Genomic DNA, 24232 nt, shown 5'->3' on the forward strand with positions numbered 1-24232 from the left:
TGTTTTTCATTTTGTTGAAACAAACAAAAAACTTAGCAAGTAGAAGGAATGATTATGGAAGGATCTTGTAATTTGCATTTCTAAAATTAACACTTTATAAATCAAAAATATATCCATATTAGTTAAAAGAGAGCACTGACTTGGCAAACCTCGTTGACTGTAAATGGTCCCAACAAGAGAGCTGTCAGTTGAAAGAATGGAAAGAATTAGGAAACTCCTGAATGTAATTTAACTCCCGAGTCTGGAAAAGAGATTTTGGGTTCCGGTCAGCTGTTAGAACAATTTGGAACAAGTACAAAACAAAATGGGAAAGTTGTAAAAGGGAAACGCACAGGTAACCCGAGGAGGAGGAGTTCAAAGAATTAGCACAGAAAACTCAAAGCAATACTCCTGGCGATGGATGATGTGCGGCGAAAGAGATGGTGAAACAAATGTTCAGAAACAGGAGTTGATGTCTGCGACTTCACTGGAAGAAACCGGGTGAAGGAAATGGGATTTACATCCAGAAAAGCCGAGCATTAACCAACACTGAGATTAAACAGAAGAAAAGAGGGTTACAGCAGGCTGAAGAGAACTGGGCAAGAACTGGAGGATAGGACGACAGTGATATTCAGTGATGAATCATCAGTATAAAGTATAAATTGGACATGGAGATGATGCTGGAACTTATGTTTAGTTCAGGTTCAATGAAACATATAAAAATGAAAAAACTAACCAATTTCCATCAACATTGATGAGGTGATGTCAGATAAAGGACCAGAGGAGATTGCATTACCTCTACAGTAAATGTACAAATGTTTGTAATTCCTTCAGCTGAAAGGTTTGGTGGTGCTGAGGCCATTTTTAAGGACAATAAAACATCTTGCCACAAAGTTCAGAGGATTTAAACTGTTTTTTTTTTTTTAAGGAAAGACTATATCAACTCATTGACTGAAAGGCCAGCAAAGAGTTTAGATTTAAATCTGAATGAAAGATTAGTGGTGGAAAGTGAGATAAACGATCTATGACAAGACTCAATCCTGCAAAACCGATCCGTCATCTGACAACAAAAAAGTTGGAAACCCAATTCAAGAAGAAAATAGTTTTCATCACTGAAGTCCATGCCACAAAGAATTCAAGCTGTTATAAAAGCTAGAGGATCTGCAGCAAGGTGCTGTTTTTATTATTTTGGTCATTATTTCATATTCTTTTAATCATGATGGAGCGATGCCATGTAAAAAAGGAAAACATTCCCATGAATTAAAATAATTTTCTTTTAGGCATGTTTTACAAAGCCAAACTGCTTAGCTGTAAATTATTCTTTTTTTTTTTTTAAATTAAATAACTAAATTAATATCCTCCAAGTGGGATGGTTCCACCCTTTTGCCAAGGGTTGTGGGTATCACTGCTGGTGTAAAAAACTGCTTCTTAGCCAAACTTTGCAACAGTGACAGTTTGAACATGAAATGTTCAGCAAAGCACTTCTGTCAGTACCCGCCAGAGGGCGCTTTCCTCAAAAATTTGCTCTGTTTTGAGGGACCCTGCTGTGGAAGGAAGGGGCCTGAATTTAAGACAATTATATATGTTTTAAACGTTTGACAACTCGAAAGTTGCAGTGCATGATTAGAAATTTTTTCACGATAAAAATACACACTCAAGAAGACAGATTTGTGAAAAATGATGTGTAGTTTGTCTTACCTTGTTAGCATATACTGTAGATAATCCGACTAAAAAAAGGGAAATTGTTAAAATGATGTCTAATTAACACCTTGCTTTTTGTTTAGGAGTAGCCTAAAGGATGTTATTTCCTTTATTTCCATCTTCCTAAAAGTAACTTAAAATCTATCTTGACGGGGTGCTTTTTGTCAAAACAGTTTTCAGTTCAGCATTAAATTCATTTTTTTTTTTTTGGAGCAAACATTTTTATGCACACAGTAGCTCATGTTTGTTCACTGATTTGGCCCCAAGGTCTGTTATGGTCGCACATCTTTCTAGCTGGATTAGAGCTACTCACAACGTGTTTACTTGGTGTGACTCCTGTGAAACACTCGGTTTATAAATGTAAGCTAAGATGTGGGGTGCAGTTGTTTGCTTGTGTTCAGAGCAGAAGTGAGCTGTGGGTTCCTCCTCCTCCTCCTCCTCCTGCGCTGCCGTCTCTCCTCTCTGCAGCCTTGCCTGTTCTCAGCTGGTGCAGCGACCACACCACCCGGGCTCTCCTGCTTGTATTTTTTTTTGGTACTTTTTTGGTGAACTTTGTATCTGTGCGTGGTGCGTTGCGCATCACTAGTTTGCAAAGGTTTAGGAAAGCTCGCTGCTGGAAGATGGACTGAATTAACCGTCCAGCAAAGAGAGTGGATACTCAGGGAAAAATAAGCGTGTTTCTACAGAGTGCGACCTTTCTGCGGGTTGAGTTGCCATCATGGAAGAGGACGACGGGCATCCGGAGAACGGTATCCACACCGCCAAAGACTCGGACCGACAGCAGCGACTCAGGCTCTGCGTTTTAAATGAAATACTGAACACCGAAAGGGATTATGTTCGGACGTTGCTTTTCCTCCAGTCGGTAAGTTTGACAACACCGCTCGCGTTGGCTGCCGGTGCGCTCTCTCTCTCCAACACGGACACTAACATTTCACCAAAGTGCACACAGCTTTGGTTTGTCTCGCTTGAATGCTGGCTTTTTGACATAGATTGCTCAGATGAAGTGGCTTGCAAGTAAATGGAAACAATATTTTTCCTTCATGTTGCAAGTCAGCGGGATATGATGACAAACCGCGAGCGTTGTGTTTTGGATTTTGGCGTGACTCGGTGTCCACGCGGACAGCTTCAGCAGTTTGGATTTTAACTTGAAACACAAACCCCCCCGTGTATAAACGGAGTGTTTGACGCACATCGCTGCTTCTGTCTGACTGACACCTCTGCTTTGGGACGCACAGACATGCCTTTGTCCAACTTAACGCATCTAAGACTGAGGTTATCAGACATTCGGGTTATTATTTCACAAACCTAGAAGTTGGTGCGTTTTGTTGAGTCGTTGCGCGGGGTTTATCACATGGCCATGAATGCAGAGGTATAGCCCATTCACACCTCCCCATTGTGTGTTAAAGCTCAGGCTTTTAAATACTCCAAGGTGACATCAGTTCACACAGGCTTTGCAAATAAATAGATATTCATGAGCATTGGACTGCACCCCGCCTTCCAGACAGAGATAAGAAACCGTTTCAGCACAGCTATTCATTCTAGTTTGAGTTGCTTGGTGAATGAACGTCCCGGTAATTTTACAGGCTCCTTTCAGCCATCAAACTGCCAGCATAAATGGCCTCCCACCTGCAGGTGACTATTCAATTTGTCACTTTCTCCTGTCATGTTTTTTTTGTTGTGCTCTCCCCTCCCCTCGCCCTGCCTTGTCATCTCTGGTACTCAGTGCAGGTGGCTCCTGCCTCCAGCTGTGATCAAAATCTGTGTGTGGTCAGCTCCAGCCTCACTGCATTGAACATGACAGCATAACACCACCTCTTCTTTTTTTTTTTTTCTAATACAGCATTGTTTGCTGATGGGGAAATTCCCTCTTTTGTTGCCCTGTGCACAAAAAGGTCATGGGTCAGCTGCAAACCCTCACCCTCAAGCATGTAGGGATTTAGGCTATTCTATTACTCACTTTGGCACCCTGCTGAGTTGAAGTAAACAGTGAATGTTATCATTCTTACCTGCGATAAGAGGCTGTTTCTTATTAACATTCTGATGACTCTTCACACTTTCCTGTTTTCAACCTCTGACAAATATTTGTTTAACGTAGTGTTGGTTCCTCTGCGCTGTCACGTGTTAAGGAACTTCCCCAAAATTTCGTGGAAAAAGATTATATTCTTCTGAACAGACGGCTCACTGTTGCATAGTGTCACGCATGAGTGCTGCATGACATTCTTAACATTATACCCACATAATGTAACTTCAGTACGATGCAGTGGATTTAGATTTTACTATTGTCGCCTTCAGCCTTTGGATAGCAAGCTCCTTGGCGCTGCTTCCTTTCTCGGTTACACAAGAGTCAGTCGAGGCTTATCTTCTGTTGCAAGACAGACCAGGCAGCAAAGGGACATGCTTTGACCTCCTTCCCCCCAAAAAATCCTGTTCTGGCATAATGTTGAAGGCCAAAAGATTTATCAGTGAAGTCTGGGAGGTTTTTCTTGTGGACATCAGAAATGTGTTGGTGCCGGTGCTCTAAACATGGCATAAACTGGTGTCTTTTCATTTTGGCTTTCCAGTTTGAATAAATGCACAAGCATTATGCTCCAGCCTAAGGGGTATTTGGTTGTCCCCTAAATAGTTGCATAGAATGCTATTTATGTCAAATGGGTTGTCCATAATTTTCTCGTCATTATAAGAGAACTTTTGTCTGCTGGATAGAAAGAATATGTGAGTTTTGCACCACTGCACGCTGTAAAAACTGACTGGTTGAACAGTTGTCTCTGTATGTTGGAATGTGTATGATAAGAATTATTTGTAACAATCTTTATATTTTGGCAAATAAAGGACTGTTTAGAGAAGCTGCCCTATATATGATGCTGTCCATGAATACTCCACCTGGGGAGTGTTTTGGCATTGGGGTTTACACTGGTAAGTAGTACATGGGCAGTCAAAGCAAAAATAGAAAAAAAAACATCAGTCCCCACCACCAATGCTGCCAATCCTTTGCAAATCCCCCCCTTATGTTCTGTCTCGGGTCCAGCTGAGCCTGCTCCCTTTCCCCCTGTGGGAGCCAGGGCTTTGTCACCATGCAGCTTACTGTGGTGTTGATAAGGGAAGTCTGGCTGTGGGAGCTCACAGCATATGGTTTCAGTAAAAGATAAAGTATGGTTCAGGATAGGGGTGAGCGAGGTGGGGATGCGTAGTTCCACCCAGTGACGGGGGGATGAAAAGCGAGTAACTCGCGAAGGCACAGAATCGTCTTCGTTGTTCTCAGACGTCACCGTCAGTCAGACGACGCCCCCCCACTTCTCAGAATGACTGTCAAAGGCTCATTTAAAAATGTCTGCTGAATTTCTGCTTTTTCAGTGTGTTTCGGAGGCGGATGCAGGAGTAGAAATAATGCGGGAGCCAGACGGTGAGAGGTTTATACCCAAGTCATGAAAAGTGGACTGACGGATTGCAGTTGAAAAGCTTTCGACTCTTCTGATGCCATTGTTCTGTCCTTTATGTTGAATGCCAGCGCAGTATGTAAAATCTGATCATGTGGAACCAACACAGTGACGTGACCAAGAGATTTTCTGCTGTCAGCTTCCACTACAACCACTAACCTCAACATGGCGTCATGGTTATGTGGAACTTTTTACCTCCTCTTAGACATGTTTTGCAAAAGAATGATTTTTTTTAATTTTTTTTTTGCAGAGCTCCATAATTTTGGGCTGTTTAGCCACCTGATGCTTATTTCTTAAATATCAATGTATTTTCATTATACCCATGTCAGAACTTGAACAGTAGCTCGACTGCCTTATTCCTCTCGGTTGCCTCATCCCTCGTTTATTTTCCACCTCCCTTTGTGCTTCTCCACAACCTCCTGAACTTACACTCCTGCGCAGCAATACTTCTCAATCAGAACGATAGCAATGACACACAAAAGAGATGGTTATCCGGCTTTGGCATCTCAGCTGTTCTGCATGTCTCTCATCCCCTGGCAATTATCAGCGCCAACAAGCTCATCCAGTGAGCTAGAGAAAAGCATGTAGGGATGTTGGGAGGACCAGAGGTGAGAAGGGGGTTGGGAGTGTGAAAAGAGGGACGAAAGGATTAATATTGCTCAGGATTATTGCAAATCTCCGCATCTATTTACTCTTTGAGTGGAGTGAAAGTTGCTTCATTTAAACAAGCTGATCCCTTTTCAATTCAGAGTTTTGGTGGTAACTGTGCTCTTTGTTGTGATACGCTCCCCTGTTTGTGTCTGAATTGATCTCTTCTTACTTCCATAGATTTGTGGGTATTTTCTCAAAAAGGCAGTTTGTTGATTTAATCCCCGGAGCTGGGTTTTCCCCTGACAGTGTCCACCAGGATGTAGACTATCTATACAAGGAATATGGTCAGCGGTGTCATACCTGGTAGGCTTGAGGGATTTTCCTCCAAAACCATTAAAAAAAAAAAAAAGGTTGTTAGTCACCTTGAAATCTTCTGGATTTTTTGGACCACAGTGACCCATGTGTCGGTGAATCTTGTCCCGCAAAGACAACAGTGGAAACGTGTGGCCAATAAATCAGTCAGCTTTTGACCTTCCCTCTTAATTCTAAGAGGGGAGAGACAGAAAAGAGTTGAGTGACTAGGAAGGTCTCGTCACTGCTGTGGTATAATAGGAAACATCTGGAAATCCTGCCTCCTGTGACCTCTGCTTTGGGCCACACGCAAATGAGGTTACTGTTCTAACACAGATGTGTGTTCATGTGAATACATTAAATAATGTTTAGATGTGTGAAGGCATATATGCTAAATCTTCTTTCTCTTGTCTGCCTTTTGCTGACTTTTTTATATATTTTCTTGCCGTTAAGTAAGACAATAGCTAAGCAAACAGGATGACGTGTGCAGGTTCGCATACAAACACACAACCTGTTATCCGACTGATGCCAAGGAAGACGTGCAGGAAGTCAACACTGAGCTTCCTCTGCGAGCTTGAGCATGTGTCTGCCTCTTTCCTTTCTTATTTTTTTTTCTCTTCCACCTCTCCAGCCCTCCCCACTCTGTGGGAAAGACCAGCATCGAATTTCTCTTGACTGGGCAGTATAAATAGCTTAAGATTCTAACTCTCATCTTTGCCACAACGCTGGTGGTTTCAGCTCACTGCAGCCCCAACCGCGCTGAAGTCATACAAACACAGACGCATATAGCAAGAGTGAGGGGAGGGATACTGCCTGTGAAGTTTTAACAGCAGGTACAACAGTTATTGTGGCAGACTGCTGCGGCTTTGTGAGGCGTTTTATTATTATTGGGCTTTAAACTCTGCTCCCTCAGACTTGGGATAGGGGACACTGTATCATGTAGCGTATAACCTGCAGCCTGAACCTTTTAATCCTGAAACACATTTGAATTCATGAAAAGAAGGGGACTAAACAGTTTGGTTACAAATCCTACCGTCCCATAATTCCGGACAGTTGGTACCTTGCAGTGAAGGCACCAGGCCAGTCTAAGTCATTACAGTGCAGTGGGGGTAATTGTCAGTTTCCAACTTAATCTTTGTGCTTTTTATAGTCATGTGTGTTGATAAGCCATTTCTTTGAGGGATAAGACTGCTGTAGGAATTTTAAGAATTCAAGTTAACAAGTCTGAACCACTGTAACACCCAAAGGCATGATGTAAAAAAGAAAAGGAGGGGGACTACACCCTCCCTCATCAAAAGGCGTTTGCAGATTCTTCCAGTCGTGAATTAGCATAGAAGAAATAGAATCTTACATGAGCAGCTACTGGTGAGAGTGCCTACTTTTTTGGTCACAATGAATCATGCGGTTGAAGAAGCGACTCTGGGACATCTGAGCTGTGCAAACGTAAGAAAGAAATAAAGCAGATCAGAAAGTATGGAGCATCAAATAATATAAATTCAAGAACCCAGATTGCAGAAACTTGTCAGATATATTGAGTGGGACGTTCTGCTGATTTTGACTGGAGCATGCAAGAAAAATGCGTGTGTGAAGAGCTCTGGGAAGTGTTTTTCAGCAGCCTGATATATGATACAGTGGTTGACCTGGCCTGAATTGTAAAAGCAAGGCAACATGAGATCTCCAATGTCCCCTTGGAGATCATGGCCTGGACAAAGTTGGGACAAGTACTTTCTCCTTACAAATAGGCTGCAGTAGCAGCTCAACGTGCTGAATGTGCAGGATGGATGGATATCTAGAGAATGACTTGGCACAGACTCTCCCAAGAGAACTTTGGATTTGGTTTATGAACTGAGGCAGCAGGCTTACAATGTTTGTTTGCTTTCTCAAATACAACCAGATGTGTGTTTGTGTTGTCTTTCAAAGCTGAAAGGCCATTGGCTCAACAGAAAGATGCGGGACGACTGAACAACCATAGAGCAGCTTTACACTCTTATTGCTATGTGCCAAGCTACAGAAGTAGTTCTATAAATGTCTGATGACAAAGCTGAAATGGATTTAAATGGATTTGTTGTTATATTCTAGCCTCCCTGTTTCCTCTGAAAGACTGTGCACAGTATGTCCTAAGAGGCTTCAGGATGCCACCCTGATCTTGGCCAGAGCAGGTACTGCATCAGGTTTTTGCTATATCAGACAAGAAAAATCCTGCACGTGTTGCATTGGATATAAATAATTGTGCACGATGAGGCAATAGCGTTTTTTTTAGATGTTTTTTTCTACATACAAGCTAAAAAAATACCAAAAAGATTACTTAAAAAAAAAATCTCTCGTATGCTAGAAACAAAAAAAACACTTGCACTAACAGTTGACTACCTCTTTGGCGTTGTTGCTAAAGAGCCTGTATTTTGCCATTTGTTGTGTTGGCCTTTTTACTTACTAATACGGCATTATTAAAGGATTGAGTCATATTAGCTTGAGCTGTTGCTGCAAGGATTTTGTTCTCTCATGCTGATAAGAAACCCTGTAAGAAATTGTTCTACATTTTGATGTGTCAAACCTCCACAGCTGCAAGACTGTTGACTAGATAAATGGCTCACTGGGAAAAAAAAAACAGAAGTGAATGGAGCCTTGTTTATATGCTGCTATTACCATAACTGTTGTGCTTTTGTCATGTGAATGCATGTGATTCACAATAAGTCCCACTCTCTTTCATCTCTCTGCCGTCCATTTTGCTAGAATATTTTGAGTCGAAACTATTTTGGAAGCATCACGTCTTCAAGTGGAAACTAACACCACTGTTGGTTGCAAAAGTGGCTGCCACAATGCGAAGCTGAGATCGAATTTAGGTCAGTTGCACAAGTGTTTTCAGGGCTTTAAAGATTTTTTTTTTTCCATGAGGCTTTAACCAGGTGTCCATTAAATACTGCTCTCTGTTATACTGGTAAATACTGTTTGAGATCAAACCAATGGGTAATCTCTATTATCTTCCCACCTGGTTTTGCCAAATAACCATAATTGTGGAGTGTTAGGCACTAATTAGTTTCTTTGCCACCATTTCATCTCCTCCATATCTGTGCAGACTGTTTATGTCTGCCTAGCTGAATGGCAAGTGTGGCATTCTTGGTGAAGTTACAAAGCAAAATCTGAAAAGTTTTCTTGGAATTGTTCATCTCAAAATGATTACCGTAGATGTGCTACCTCTGGTCCTGTGTCTGTTTGAGGCGCACAAAGCTCTGATGGCTCACTCAACACACCATATTCACCACACTGTGATGCAGTCTGTGATCGCTACGTCTGTCGGCTCCAAAATACACGCGTCCAAACGTCCAGATGGCCTCTGCAGTCTGGTCCATGATGTTATCTGCAGATCACCACATGTCACCTGTCAACAGGGAAGCCATGTAGAAAAAGGAGTTGCAGGCAAACCTGCGTTGAATGCTCCCCATGAAGACAATATGTCCTTACAGAAGTGATGAATATAAATAGTTATTAAAAAGCTTTTAATAGATTTACAGGCTGAAGTCTTAATCGCTGGCATTTATAAATACACATCTTCAAATAAATGCTTCTGTTTGTTGTTTATGTTTGTAATGAGCATTGCAGAATTTAAAAGGGATTCTGTAATCGTGTGGCAGAACCTGCCAAACATCCCGACAACGTGAGAATGAAAAACGATTCAGTAAAATGACAAATTTTACATGTTTTAGTGCCAACTTGGTGACAAAACCTGACAATCCGAGAAACTGTAATTAAACTGTAGTCATGGTAACACCTTTTGGAAGTAGAATTTTGATGGCCAAACAAGACTCTGTATCAGATTCAGATTTTTTTTGTCAGTGATAATTTGTAGTTCCCATGTTCATAAGGTCTGTCATCTATTCATTAATGCAACAGAGCTGATGTGGGCTTGGTAAGTAGGCAGCCTCAGACAGGAAGTCTGGTCCAGTGCTGCCTGTCCATCCGCTGTCGTCTCATCCCCCTGTCGTGTTTAGTTTCCGCCCATGTGAGCAACTCAAAGAGCCCTGAAGTTTAAAGTCCTTCAAAGCGGAAGTGAGTGTGATGAGAAGGGGGAAAAAAAGACTGGCCAAGTCTCAAAGAAGACTTTGTGTTTTGGTGATTGGCTCTGCCAAAAAGAGTTTCTCTTGGAAGACAGCAAGAGACTGGCTGGTGGGTGAAGGGGGAGCTGAGGGAGGTTTTTGGAGGTGTTAGGGAGAGATGTGAGTTACAGCTTCAGAGAGAAAGAAGTCTGCTACGGTTTGCTGGGGTCCCTTATTGTGGCAACGCCACGGGCCTTTCTCTGGCGCTGCTGCACTCAGGCTACAAAGAAGGGATTTCTTCATTTATTTATTCAATTTCATGCCATGTCGACCTCTAAATGGCCCCACTCCCTCTCCAAAAACTGCCCTGTCTCCTTTTGTGGCTGGTCAGCCCAATCCTTTCCCCTGAAAGTGAGACGCTTAATGGCTCATTGTTCTTAGTATGTTGTTGTTTTCTTTTGGTTGAGGAGGGGTAGAGAGTTTAAGGGTGGTGTCCTGAGAACTTGCATAGAAAAGTCCTGGATGTGTCGGTCTGTGATTCTGCTTGAGGTTTGTTTCAGTAGGTGTGGGAACCGCAGCGAATTGAAAAGGGGCTCTCAGGGTCTGCTGGAAAAACCTTGACAAGTGTTAGAGCTTGCTCTTGATATACAGGGTCTCTTGTGAGATATCTGAATTGAGTGAGATGGGCCAGCATTGTTGCTGAATGCTGATGTAGCCTTGGGGCCAAAAAAAAAAAAAGAAGAAAAGCCTGGCTAAAGTTTGTTCCCATTTACACTGTCTTTGCTGTCATTATGGAGAGGCTACTAGAATTAGATTAATCTGCTTGTAAAGAAGACCAATAAAGTTTGATATTTACCAGTATGCTATTGATTCTGTCCTGTTGGGTCAATAAAATCCATAGAAACACACATTTGAAATGTAATGTATAAATGTAATTAGATGTGATAAATAGGCTACTCTCTTTTGGTGAACCTTAATTATCCATTCAACTAATTTTATAATTCATGCAGCTGATACAGACCTAGATAATTGTGACACTTTACCTTTTTTTTTCTGTACATGATTCACTTTTTCAGTGTAAAGCAGTCCACGACAGAACAGCTTCAGAAATGTCATTCAAGTTGTGATCTTGTTATCACAGGCATTCGTTTCCCCCTTAATTCATGTTCATTACCAGTAACTTTTGTTTAAGGTAAGCGTTGAAAGACATCCCCAACTGGCCCACAAAAGAACATCCCCTACGAGCTGTGTGACACCAGCTCCAACAGCTTCAACCCTCAATGCGTCTGAGTGGTACCCATGCTGCAGCTTGACCCAGTTTGACAGTTATGCCTTTCCTTACTTCTCTCTAGTTATTTCTCATTGCTTTCAGCCATTGTAATCATAACTGTGCAGAGTTTCTTGCATTATGAAATCATAAGTGATAATTACACTCTATGAATGCTCGACGCCTAGCTTGTTTGAAGGTCAAATTAATTAACTTGTATGTAGGAGTCTAGACCAGAGTGTAGGCTTTCATTTGAAATGGTGAAATTATTAATCATGTAAGTTTGATTGGCTGCCTGTAGAAACTCTGTATAGAGGCAGACGAGGCAGACGTGAAGGCAGCGGGCCTCCTTCTCCCTGTCCAGTGGAGCGAATGCTGAACTCACACCAGCATATGGTCCATCTGTATCTTCACACCTTACTGTCTGGCTCCTCTTCGCTCTGATAAACCTCAGCATTTAGCAAATCCCCCTGCCCACGTTGACACGTTGGCTGTTGGTCATATGAGATGATGCCTGAGGCCCCATTTGAGATGATCTCTAGTTATTGTTCAACATTCATTCCAATGTGTTGGACGTGTTGGATGAGAATTGGGATATTTGCAAGAGTATAGTGACAATTTAATGTGTGAATGCAACTGTCCCTTTGCGTTTTTGTCTCTTCTTTTCAGCCCATTACCTTCCACTTGCCACGTTAGGGCCTTGGGTCACATTTAACAGCATAGTGCCACATGCTGCAAAGTAAAAGTTAAAGCTACATTGTGATTTGTCTCTTGACAGAGTTTGGTTCCATGATCGTACAAACTGTCAAACTTTACTGCGGACACGGCTGAGTTGGTGGCCAGTCAAACATGTCATATACTTCCTTTTTACAAAAGCCACCCATCTTGTCCAGAAATGACATCTGCTGCTTTTGTGTTGAGAGGCACTGCTTCATTCTGTTGACTGTTTGTTTTCCTTCCCTGCTGAGTTGAACCACTGCCTATCTTCTTGAAAAGAAACAAAATTCTTGTCATTGATTTGGGTGTCTAAAAAAAAAAAAAGCATTGGCTTTTGTTGTGTGTGATTGCACTGTTTTTACTTCCTGTTTGCAAGCCACACTAACAGAGGCAGGCACTTCTGCTGTTGCAGCACTGGACTTTTTAACATATCCTCAGCTATTCTTGCACATAAATTGTTGCATTTAAGAGAATTGTAAGTCATGCTTTTTCAAAAAGTGGCAAGTTTTCTTGCTTTTTATGTAGTTGGGTGATTGTGACGGCTGCTTGTGCATGTAGTGTGGATAGAATCTGTGAACAGACTGTGCAACAGGCATCCAAGACAAAACTGCATGCTGCCTGGGCCATTTCTTTTTAACACAGATTACGCTTTATTGTTGTATCTCCATTGGTGCTTTGCTTGTCCTTGCTTCTTGCATAACACTGTGACCAGTCATGCTAGACTGTCTAAATGCAGATGCATCTTCAAGTAAGTTTTACAGCACGTACTTAAACCACATCAATGAGTTGCATTGTGATCTTTTTAGTTTGCAATCATTTGCACTTTAAAATGGTCCTGGTGGCTACTGAGAGCTGGTGTCCTAATTTCATGTGAACTGTAGAGTAATTTTCTGAACTGCACTCTATTTTGGCTGGACATTTCACACCTTGTAAACTAAACTCTCAGACTACTTGCCTTGGGTCCAGGGAAATCTTCTATTGGTTCAAGTGTGAAAAAACACCCTTTTTCAACAGTTTAGAAGAGAAGAGGAAGGCTAACAAAAAGCTAGTGTGCGACAAACCCAAAAGCCTTATTTAGAAATGCCTCTTACGGTTTATGCAAGATAAGTCAATCTACACAATTTAAGGCCATGGTCTTGAAGTTTGTAGTTTTTATAATGAATAACTACTTTAATTTACTGTGTGAATCATGAAATGGAAATATAAATGTCATGCCTGTTACACTGTGGCACTGTTACAGTGACTGTCAGATCCATGTAAAAATATCAAACCTGGTCATCTTAGTTATGGTTGACATTTTGCTAATACCTGTTATTTCCACAGCCATCCCAACTACACTCTATGTTACCTCCTTTGTAGACATATGCATTTGGAGGGTACTGGCTTACTAGAGCTAATAAGGTGACCGTCATGTTTAAAAATGATTAATTAACAGGAACAACTTGAAGGAGAAGCTCAAACATGCTGCAGTGTTTGCGCAACTGATGGCCAGTCATATGAGAAAAACAATTTGCATAGTCGGAAAATCATATGACTTCAGCTATTGCCTGTTTCAGGAATAATCTCATGAAATAAATGGAATTTAGAGCATAAAATTTTACATTTTTAGGGTTGCGTTAAGCCACTTCCTTCGAAGAGGATGTTGGATTTTCCTGGGTTTACCATATTGAATAATCGGGGTTGTAATTGTGCTTTTGTATTGTAGTTGGCAGCCGCTTTGTGGTCTAACAATGAGCTTCATGGTTTTGTTACTTGTCTCTGATGGGATTGCATCATGAGCAGTTTCCCCTTACTGCCTGTCATCCCTGTGGCAAGAGACCATTATGCGCAAATCTTTGTTGTACTTCACGCTGCAGCTGAGCCCTCTCTGAGCCTGTCTAACTCATTATTAGTCCTTGGGTATCAAAAAATGTGTTTTTGTCCCATCTGACCGACTATTATTATCACATGATTGATGTTATTGCTATTTTTAGGTACTGGAGGATAACAAGGGATCTTATAATTGCATTGTGTGCAACGATATGATATACAAGAGTGTTCCCAAAAGTGTTTAACGTATAGCAAAATGTAATGTGTCCAGAAAATATTCTCTGCGGTAGGAACTAGGCCTTGTCACGTCTTGTTTCATGGTTTGTTTAGCTTAATTATCTGTGAAAGCACCATTATTACCCAACTATAGATACAGGCTTTGGAGTGACATGGATTGCCATCCATGCAGTTTTTTCTTTTTCCAGCACAGGCCATGCTTATTTCAGCAAGAGGATGCCAAGCCATGCACTCCAGGTATTGCAACAGCATGGCTCTGCTGTGAGTAAGGCCACAGCTGGGCTTTACCTAGTGAGGTCTCTGATCCATCATTCAAAGTAAGAGTTTGCTTTAGGTAGTGGGCTTTCAAAACACAAGTATCTCTGATATCTTGTGTCTGATTCAGGTTTCTGACAACAAGAAAACAGATGTTTCCATTTGAACTAACACAGACATAGTTAATTCAAAATGCTATTTAGCAGTGTCCGATGCTCCTCTAAATGTGATTAAACACACTTGGCTCACTGATGACAATGTGCTGATATAAAACGAGGGACAAAAAAGGTCACCTGAGATGGACATTTGAAAGTAAACAAGGACCATGGGCTGCATCCATCTGGCTCTCTGCATCTTGATAAGAAAGTAATAATTTTAAAAAGTGCACGCAGTGGGTAGAGTTACAGTGTTTTTCATGAATTATGACCGTCATGATGGATTTCTTTCATCAACCATGGCTTAGTTGCATCCTTGGAAAGAATGGGTCTTCTTGTGTGTTTCCAAAATAATCTCAATTCCTCTCAATGCACTTGGTGCATGATTTATATTGAAGATGCAATCATGTCTGCTTCTTTTGTAAGCAGTAGAGGGAGAAATATTGATTCTGCTTTACTGGCGCTTCTTTTTCACAATTGCTAGTTTAACATACCAATTACGTCACATTTACAAAAGTCACATTAAATTGCACTGAATTAGAATCTAAATTGAAAGTATTGACAACCAGTTATATTCCAAGTTTCAGATTTAGGTTGCGGACTTAGACAAAACAAATCAGGTTTCATTGTCTGTCACTTCTGCAAAAATGACTGACTTGCCTGTTATCAAGGCAGGAAGCGGGTTTCTCCGCTGGTCATTACTATAAAATACTTAAGAATTGACTGAATATGAAAATGATCTGACAGCAATTTGCTACATATGATACTTGGCTTTCTCGGTACAGTGAACTGGTATCCATCAGATGCCAACATCTTTCCATTTCTAACCATAATACTTGATATTCATTTTTTATTTATTTTTTTTTAGAGCAGTTCACTGTTGTCGATTCTGACCACTCTTAAAGTATTGCAGTCCAGTCTGTATAAATTTAGAGTTTGAGTAAACATGGACAAGCATGGCATGCATGCCCAGTTTATGCTTTTTGTACCGTCCTCTTCTCTTGCTGACTCCAGTGAGACCACTGTATCAGTCATGATGGCAAACAGAGAAAGCCTCCAATTTTCTTTCCAAATAAACCTGTGCTTTGTGATGGAACAATGAAGACAGCCATAACAACCCTGGGTGAGACCTGGACTGAAAGGATCTCTTTGTTTCTCCTCCCCACCATCCTCCCTGCTGATGCTACTGTCAACACATCTGTGTGGCACATTTGCTTGAATACTGTCTTAATGGTAGCTAAGATATCAATAAGAACTGACACTGGAGTTACTTTACACATCAACTCCTGTTCCACTTTTGGCCTTACTCATCTTCATCATTAGCCTCTTTTGCTCTCCTCCACAGCCACAGCCACCCCAACCCACACTCTTATGTTCTCTCTTGACTGAAGGCAACTGAGGAAAAGCCTCTTCCTGCCACTTCCTGTTTCCTCTGCCGGAGAGCAATCCCTCACATGATTTACTCCACCAGTGTGGATACGATACAAGCTGCCATATGGAAGATTTAATTAGTGTATGCCACAAGCACAATCAGCTCCCTCTCAAAACCAGTCAGAAACACGATAACAACTGCTTCACTTTAATACTGGTCTTAATTATCAAGGTCGCAGCTTACTGCAAACGACCTTTGCTTTTTATTTTGGAACAACTAGTGAAAAAGCTTGTAAAAAAAAAAAAAAAGGAAAAAATTGAGACAGTCCTTAAACTACCCAGTCTTTAGAGGAAATGATAAAGTTGCTTCCTGATTGACTGGTTAGCTGGGTTCTATCTTTAGAGCAAATGTGTGATTACAAGTGCCAGTCTTTTATTATAGACCAGTGACTTACTGTAAGTAAATCAACATGCTCATGTTGTGTGTGACTCCATAAAGCATGCAATAAGTTTCTTTAAAAAACTCCAATTCACCCAGATTACCAAAAAGAAAAATCATAAAACCATTGGCAGGTACAATGAACAGTATTGATTACCCTGTCACCATGCAACTTTCTTTAGGAAAGCATAACTCCTCACATGGTTCAATCTGATTGCAATTCTTTGAGTCTCAATTAGATTCAGGACAATTCTTGTTTTTTTATTTTTTTATTTTTTATTTTTTTAAATGAGTGATGATTTTAGAAATCCACTGTAAAAGCAGAAGTAGACTTGAAAGCAGAGTAAAGTGTACATAAGTTTTTGGAGTTTTAATATTGAGAAAGATTATGTAAACTCATACCTCTTTAAGTATTAGAGCTACTGCACTGTTTTAGTAACCTGCAGTTTAGTGTAATGAATCATTTTTTTTCAAGAATGAACTGCAATAATGCTATTCTGTAGGACTTAACATTTATTCAGCAAACAATACATATTAAATTAATCCCATACAGCTGTATCTTCCCTGGAACATTGAAGAAAACAAAGGTCAACCAAACATTTGTCTTCAATGAAGACAGGACTGGCTGTATTTCTTGAATTTTCATGGCTATCTGTATTGATTAAACTGTCGACTTTGAGAGCTGACTTTAGCAGGGTCTTACTTGCGTGCCACGACCAAACAGATTTGCACAGATGCTGAAATGGCCCATGGAAAGTCAGCTTTACCAAACGAAGAAAACATGTTTTAAAAAAAAAAAGTTTCTCTGACACAGATCACAAATTAAGCATTGTTGAAGAACAGTCATGGCAGCAGCACTCCCTAAATCCCTGTGTGTCCTGCCAAACTGAAAAAACTGTGCAGGAATGGCTTAATGAACAACACAAAGACACAAAAGCATTGATATGGCTGCCAAACATAGAAGATCCAAATCCAAGCATCTGTGGAATGTACTGGAAAAAGCGTGGTCCACATAACCCCCCCCAATATACCCAAAAGATCCTTTGGCAATGTGTTGGTGTCACAAGACGCCCCCATAGATCCCATGTCCATTCTCTGATGGATCTGAACGGTTTTGGCACCACAAAAGAGACCAACACAGTATTAAGCTGATGGTTTTAATGTTTTATTTTCTTCCTTACCACTGTCGACATCCAGCCAAGCAGGCAGTTTGGGGTACTTTGTTCAACTGCTTATGTGAAGGCTACCTTTGGGTAGATTAGTCTTTGGTTGTGTTCAAAGTTAACATTGTTTGCACCTTATATTGAACCTTAATACTTCTCAGTCCTTGACTAAATAAAAAAAGGATCCAAAATCTCAGTTTTTGGTATCGAATGTCAAGGCAAATTCTCAGGTATTTTCACTTCCTCATTGCTTCGAGAATACATTTCCTGCTCTAAATGGTGTAACCTAACTTTAGGATGTATTTTTGTGCCTTGGACCCTAACCCCAATCATCCGTGTTAGTGGTCAGCATCCATGCCACCTAGATAAAGGTGCCTTTCGTCCCTTGTTTCTCTCGATCAGAAAGGCCTCTCTAATGTGTCACACCCCCTTTCTTACTTTGTCCATACTTCATCTCTTATATCCACTATTCTTTTTGTCAAATATTTAAAAAGATGGCCATGAAAAATGTGTACATGTCTCAACATATGATAGAAGAACAGCAGAAATCCTCTGTAAATTGAAGATTTTTACAATCATGTACATTCTTCATTGAACCTTTGTGAAATATGCACATGGCAAGCTATCGCTTTTCCGGCTTGAGGCGCTGAATGCTGGCAGACACAACAGTAGCCTGCAAGATGAAGGAGGTGTTAAGAGTATGAGGATTCACGGGTTTGTTTTGGAACACATATCTCCTTTCTTTTCAAGACAGTATTGACATCTGGAGAAGAGGCAGACAGTCAGACTGAAGCAGGTTAAGGCTGTTGAGCAGAGGGTGATAGACGGAAGAATGAGGAAGATTCAATAAAAGAAACTGTTTGCAGATTCACTTCCTCACTCTTCACCATTCTTTTTTTTTTCCCAAGTCAGGATTCTGATTGGCAGCTATGAAAGCACACCGACAAAACTGCTCGCATAAGCAAAGCTCAACTTGATGTGAGCTTTTTACATCCGCCTTTGGTGAAGTGGTGTGTGTAGACGCAATGACAAAGAGGTGGTACAATTTTGGCGGATGTCTTACACCTGAATGCTCGGATGATTTGGCTTCCTCTTTAAAAAGATCCATACAGTGAGCTTTAAGTGTCACAAGTTGATGTAAAAAAAATCGCGTTTTGTCATATAGTGAAAAGCTCTGGCACCTAAGGGAGAGTAAACAACTGTGACACGTCTTTTTTGCTTCACGAAAGGCAATTATCCATACAGTATGAATATATGCGTGACTGTTGCTATAAGGTTTTTGGGTTTATACACACAGATGTGACAAAATCCATTTGTATAGTGTCAGTTTCTTCAAAACAAAGAACACATCCATCCTACATTTTGAAATAATCAGTTGACAGAACCTGGGCATCCACTTTCAGACCACTCATGTATGCACAGGAGATGTTCCACAATGTGTCAACCTCTTGCCTCATCAACAGTGAAACCCATTTCTCATTTTTCAACCTGTTTCTGTTTCCTCTGCAGGCATTTTTGCACAGAATCAGACAGACTGCAGATGACCAACAGTGTCTCTCACCTGAACATGTCAAGGTAGGTGGCTTACCTAAAAGACCAAGCCAGCAAGTTAATGTATTGGAAACTCTGGACAGAGACGCTCAGATGAAATATGTTATCCATAATGTTCTTTTTCTACCACCCTTTTCATTCTCTCCGTCCCTTCCTCTTTATCTCTTCCTTCCTTTGAATCCCCTCCCTTTGCATCGTTCTTTTTTTTATATAGATCCTGTTTTCAAACATTGAGGACATCCTGGAGCTGCACAAAGAGGTGTTGTCTGCTGTGGAGGCCAGTTTGCAGCCCGAACCCTATCCTCATCATGAACTGGGACACGTGTTCCTCCAGTTTGTAAGAGCACGACACGCACAAAAGCACATTAAACAGCAAGCTGTCACGCGCATTCACAGGCATGCATGTGGCAGCACTTGCATGTGGGAATACCACTTCCATGCAGAAAACACACACCAACTCTTTTCACGGGCTACCCGTAACCACAGATGCAGGGAAAGCGTGTAAAGCCTGCTGTGAAAATACTCCTTAATTCTCTCTTTCTCACATGAAACACCCCTCCCATCTCCTGGACATCCCATTCACCCACACAGCCTCATGGACCACCTCCATTACTGTTCCTCCTTTTCAGAGCAGATCTGCATCCTGTCATGCGAAAGGCTGCCCCTTTGCTCCATTTTTCTTCACCAGTCTCTGCTACCATCTCCCCTTTTTTTTGCCACTCCATCACTCCATAAAGAGGTATCTCTCCGTTCTGCAAGTCTAACACGCACTACCCCACCCCACTCACCCAGCTCCCCTCAGTTTGAACTCGTATGGCCCCAGGGAACAAACAAAGAAGGGTCTGTGTCCGGGGAGGAAGAGATGGTGTGTCACTCAGCGAGGGGACAATGTTTCTGCTGGTAGCACTCAATCTCAAGCTCCTTCTCTCTCTTTCTGTTTGTCCTGATCGGGTAATCTATCTTCAGTTTACTTTCACTAAGGTACAAAAATACATCAGCTTGGTATTCCACCATCAATGTGCCTCACCAGCTCACAGGACAGTGTTGCAGGAGCACAGCCATAAGAAAAGTGGAATTTTAGTTTCTTAGAGGTGGGACAACATCTCCTTTTTTGGCTCTGATTTAGGCAAGGCATCTTTATTTATATAGCGCATCTCATACCACAGGCAACTCAATGTGCTTTACATAAAGACAAGGCATTTAAAAGAACAGCATGAAGCAGCAATTTAAAGAGAAAAAAAATAGAATAAAAATTAAAAACACAGTTAAAAGCAATCAAAGAAGAGGGTGAAAAAGAAAGATATAAACTCAACCATAAGCACACCGAAAGATAAATGTTTTTAACCTGGATTTAAAAGTGCTTACAGTTGGGGCTGATTTCAGTTCTGCTGGTAGTTTGTTCCATTTACTGTTTTTATGAGATACACCAAACCTTGTTGTGATGTTATAACACAGTCGGTAACAATCTTTCTGCTACCTGCTCGTAGTAAGCCTAACATTTAATCCCCTGTGCAGAATTGCCTCATCAAAATGTACCTCCACACATTTGAGAGCTGTCATGGTGCAAGGCCAAGTGTCAGGACAGAGAATTGATTAGAGCAGCTCAACGTGTTTTTTTTCCCCATCGCTCTGTGCTCAGACTGGGAAATAAAGTGGGCAGACTGAGAGAGAGAGCTGCAGGTGCCTGCATTTCCATCTGAACCAGTTTATTATTGTTGATCTCTACATAATTTTGATTTGACTGAAGGTATTAAACTATTTGATATCAAACTAATGTATGATGATCACTAGTTGTGAGAGAAGAAATTAGCAATAAATGCTACTGTTACACTAATATAATTAAAGTAATGATGTAAAATACCCTTTAAATTGAATTTAATTTACCCTTTAAATCTTTTCAACATTGTTTTTTTTAACTCGAGAACAAACTGAAGAGTTTTTGTTGGTCTAAAGTGACCTCACATCCTCCCCATGATTAAATTTTGGTGGGCAAAGATCACTTAGCTTTCATAAAAGGCTTTTTTTTTGTAGTAGTAGTAGTAATAACTCAGGAATTTAAACCTTTAAACGTTACACAAACAACTACTTGGACAACGTGCTAATGTGATGACATTTTGTATCCAAATCCTTTAGTCAAAGTAACACAGGGCGACAGTACAAATCCTTTTTCTTCAATCAATTTACCCCTCCAGTCAAGTGGATAATTTTAGGGATGTGGGTGGAGTGACCCTCTCAACACCACTCTGCCCCTCTCCTCCTCAGGGTCTGCCCCTTTTGAGATCTGTAGTACTCAATGACCCTTGGAGCATGTTATTATGGTATGAGAGATCATACAGTGGATAGCCTGAAAGCTCAGACCGCCGACCTAATGGAGGGAAAAATACTTGACAGTCAGTTTTATTCTTGAATACTTACATTTCCCTAGTTTGACCGTGGACAGTTGGGAGTCTACTGATCCCTCTTTTAGGCACAGCCTAGTTGGGAATCATCTGTTGAACAGCCCAGGTTGTTAAAATAGCATCATCAAACTTAACATCTGCTTGCAGTTGATAACGAAATTAAGAACTCGCTTCATAATTCTTGTGTCACACATTTTCTCCATAAATTATTGACTTCCTTGTCACCCCATTCATCTGTGTCTTGTTCAAGGTTGTAGTGGCTAACTGAAGAACTGCTCTTTATATGGCCAATACGTCCCCCATGTTTGTTTCTGTATTGGCTGCGGGTGCTGTACCAATGGTGACTTCAATGACCAAAAAAAAAGAATTTGAATTTATAACTGCCAACGAGTGAAAAATTAGAGAACGCCAATTAGAAGTCTGATTTCTTTGTTGGGATATAAAACATTCAATAAAGGACTGGTAGAGCAGAATTTCAATTTCCCACTTCAGAGAAAAAGCGAATGCAGAATCATCAGAAGCTGAAGCGAGGCAGAGATAATGGCCTAAACAGGACTTCTAGTTTAGTTTTATACAGAATGTTTCTCAGAATGTTGTATATGTTGCCAAATCCAGCCTTGGTGAAGGAAAAAGTAAAAATTATTGTCCTGTGTCAAAGCCTGATACGTCTGGTTTCTTTGTGCTGTAGTTTATTTCACATTGTTGAATTGGTCCTCTCGCATCTTTTTCATTTATCTTTGTTTTGTCTGCATTCATTAATATATGTATAGATTTGATGTCTTTGTGTCGCATTAAATGTGCCAGTGTGTTTTTGTTTTCTTTCGTTGAGGTATTGAGCTTCCCACACAGCACCTTTGTTCCTGTGTATCCATTACACTTCCCTCACGAACACATGACCTTTGTCTCCTTCAGCGCTGACACTTCTCAGCCAATCAGGTGGCCCCGTCTGGCGCCCTACAGCCATGGCCCTTGACCTCGACCAGAGGTCAACACCATGACTGGGATTTGATTAACCTCCCGCATTGTTCCGTAAGACTGTCTGCCAGTCAGAGTTAGGGAAGAAAACAGGGAAGATTCATTGCTATTCAAAGTCAGATGTTGCCAAGGTGGTTTGGGAGGCTGAGCATGTAAATACTAATATCTTTTATTTTCATTTTTTAATTTATGGGAAGAATAAAACTGAACTTTTGCATGTCATCTTAAACATGATACGGGATATTGCTCCTTCAGTAGTTGATGTGACAAAATAGCTTTTTCCACTTTTAACCAGATAATGTCTCTTTCTGCAAAGATGAAGGAGTGACTCATTATCAAGGAACATCGATATTAAATCTATTTTAGGGCATGTATATGCTTCCACTGTGCAAGAGGCAACACTGTAGTTATTATGCATTTTTTTTAAATCTCTGAGCCACACCCATTAGGCTTTCACTTGATGTGATTCTTGGTTTGTGATACTACCTTGCCATCCAAGTCTCAGTAACAACATTCCAATGTTGTAGAATTCAAATAAAGAGTTATGTTTATCAAAGGAACAAGCAAAGTCTTTGAGCTATTCTGGGCACAACTGCTGTCTTTCAGAGCAGTCCTGATGTTTAGAATGAATTCTGCAGAAATGAAAGCATCCCCTTTTTGGCCATAGTTAGACTTGCAAGCTACCTTAAAGGTGCCCAAATGGACTAGCTGTTGTCACCCAAGTAAAGGAAATACCTTGGTATGGGCTTTATAAGTAAACATAGTTGGAAACAGGCTTGCCAGTTTTTTTTTTTTTTTTTTTTGTGAGCAGAAGGGTCCAGTTGCAGATGGTGATTAAGAGGTGAAATGGTTAGCCACTAAACATATCCAGGAAGATTATAAGTTCAAACTAATACACATCAGCTATATTTAGATGTCCAATAACACTCCTGTTACAGTCAGTTAGCTTTGGTTTGTTTTACAATAGCATGGAATAGTTTAGTTCAGGTACAAGGAACCTCAAAAGATTATGTGGAATACTGTGACATGTTTCCAAGCATCAGTATTCCAGATGGTCGTGTTCTGTTTATTGCTTGTTTTTCCTACTGGTGCGCGTTCAATGTAGTCAGGGTCGGCTGTTTGTTTATCTAAATAACTGGGGAAAGCAGACGGGCAGAATACGTATTAAGTTTAGTTTAGTGGTGTAATGAATAGCAGCTTATTGGAGAGAATGTTTAGATGTGCTCAGTCTGGCTGGAGCATATCTTTAAAAGGACTAGGCTGGTGTTCTTTTTAAAATGTTTTTCACCCTCCAAATTATGAAGTTTTTTTTCCAACACCATCATCATAAAGCGTACCATGAAGTTTAGGAGTATCTTTTGGTAAAAGAAAACACAGACTTGCTTGACTATGCAAAATTTGCATGTGATGTGATGTACTTTTGGAACATTTTGCACACTGCTGTGGACAAACTCTCAGCACTACATTTGTTGTCCTCTTTATTATTGTCTTACGAACGCCTATGTAGAAAGTCAAATTTGCATGGCTTTGAGTAGATAAGCAGAGCACCAGTTTACTGCTTTACCCATATAACCAGATTATCTAGCCTTTTCTTGCTTTGCTCTTGCTCTTACACTTTTACATACATGTGGACAAAAAGAGCAAACTGACCCCCCTAGCTGTGTATTGTATTCATCTAACTCGAGTGTACTGGGGTTTCACACCATATGCTTGCCCAGCTGCTGCTCCCAGAGGTAGTTGGGTCTGGAATCTCCTGCCAAAACGTGGTTTGGGGTGTATTTCTGTTCCTGCCTGTGTGGTAAACACT

At 40.8% G+C, this 24232-nt stretch overlaps 1 protein-coding gene across 2 annotated transcripts in view; it reads left to right on the plus strand.

Annotated features, from left to right (window-relative positions):
- The first annotated feature begins 2132 nt into the window (after positions 1–2132).
- prex1 (phosphatidylinositol-3,4,5-trisphosphate-dependent Rac exchange factor 1) overlaps positions 2133–24232 on the plus strand; it is a 78445-nt gene continuing 56345 nt past the window's right edge. For both annotated transcript variants that reach the window (XM_075476070.1, XM_075476071.1), the window contains exons 1-3: positions 2133–2542; positions 19010–19075; positions 19266–19388. In XM_075476070.1, the coding sequence (XP_075332185.1) occupies positions 2399–2542; positions 19010–19075; positions 19266–19388 (333 nt within the window). In that variant the 5' untranslated portion in view covers positions 2133–2398. The remainder of the gene's footprint in view (positions 2543–19009; positions 19076–19265; positions 19389–24232) is intronic.

Source organism: Odontesthes bonariensis, chromosome 10 (genome assembly GCF_027942865.1).
Source record: "Odontesthes bonariensis isolate fOdoBon6 chromosome 10, fOdoBon6.hap1, whole genome shotgun sequence".
Taxonomy (NCBI): Eukaryota; Metazoa; Chordata; class Actinopteri; order Atheriniformes; family Atherinopsidae; genus Odontesthes; species Odontesthes bonariensis.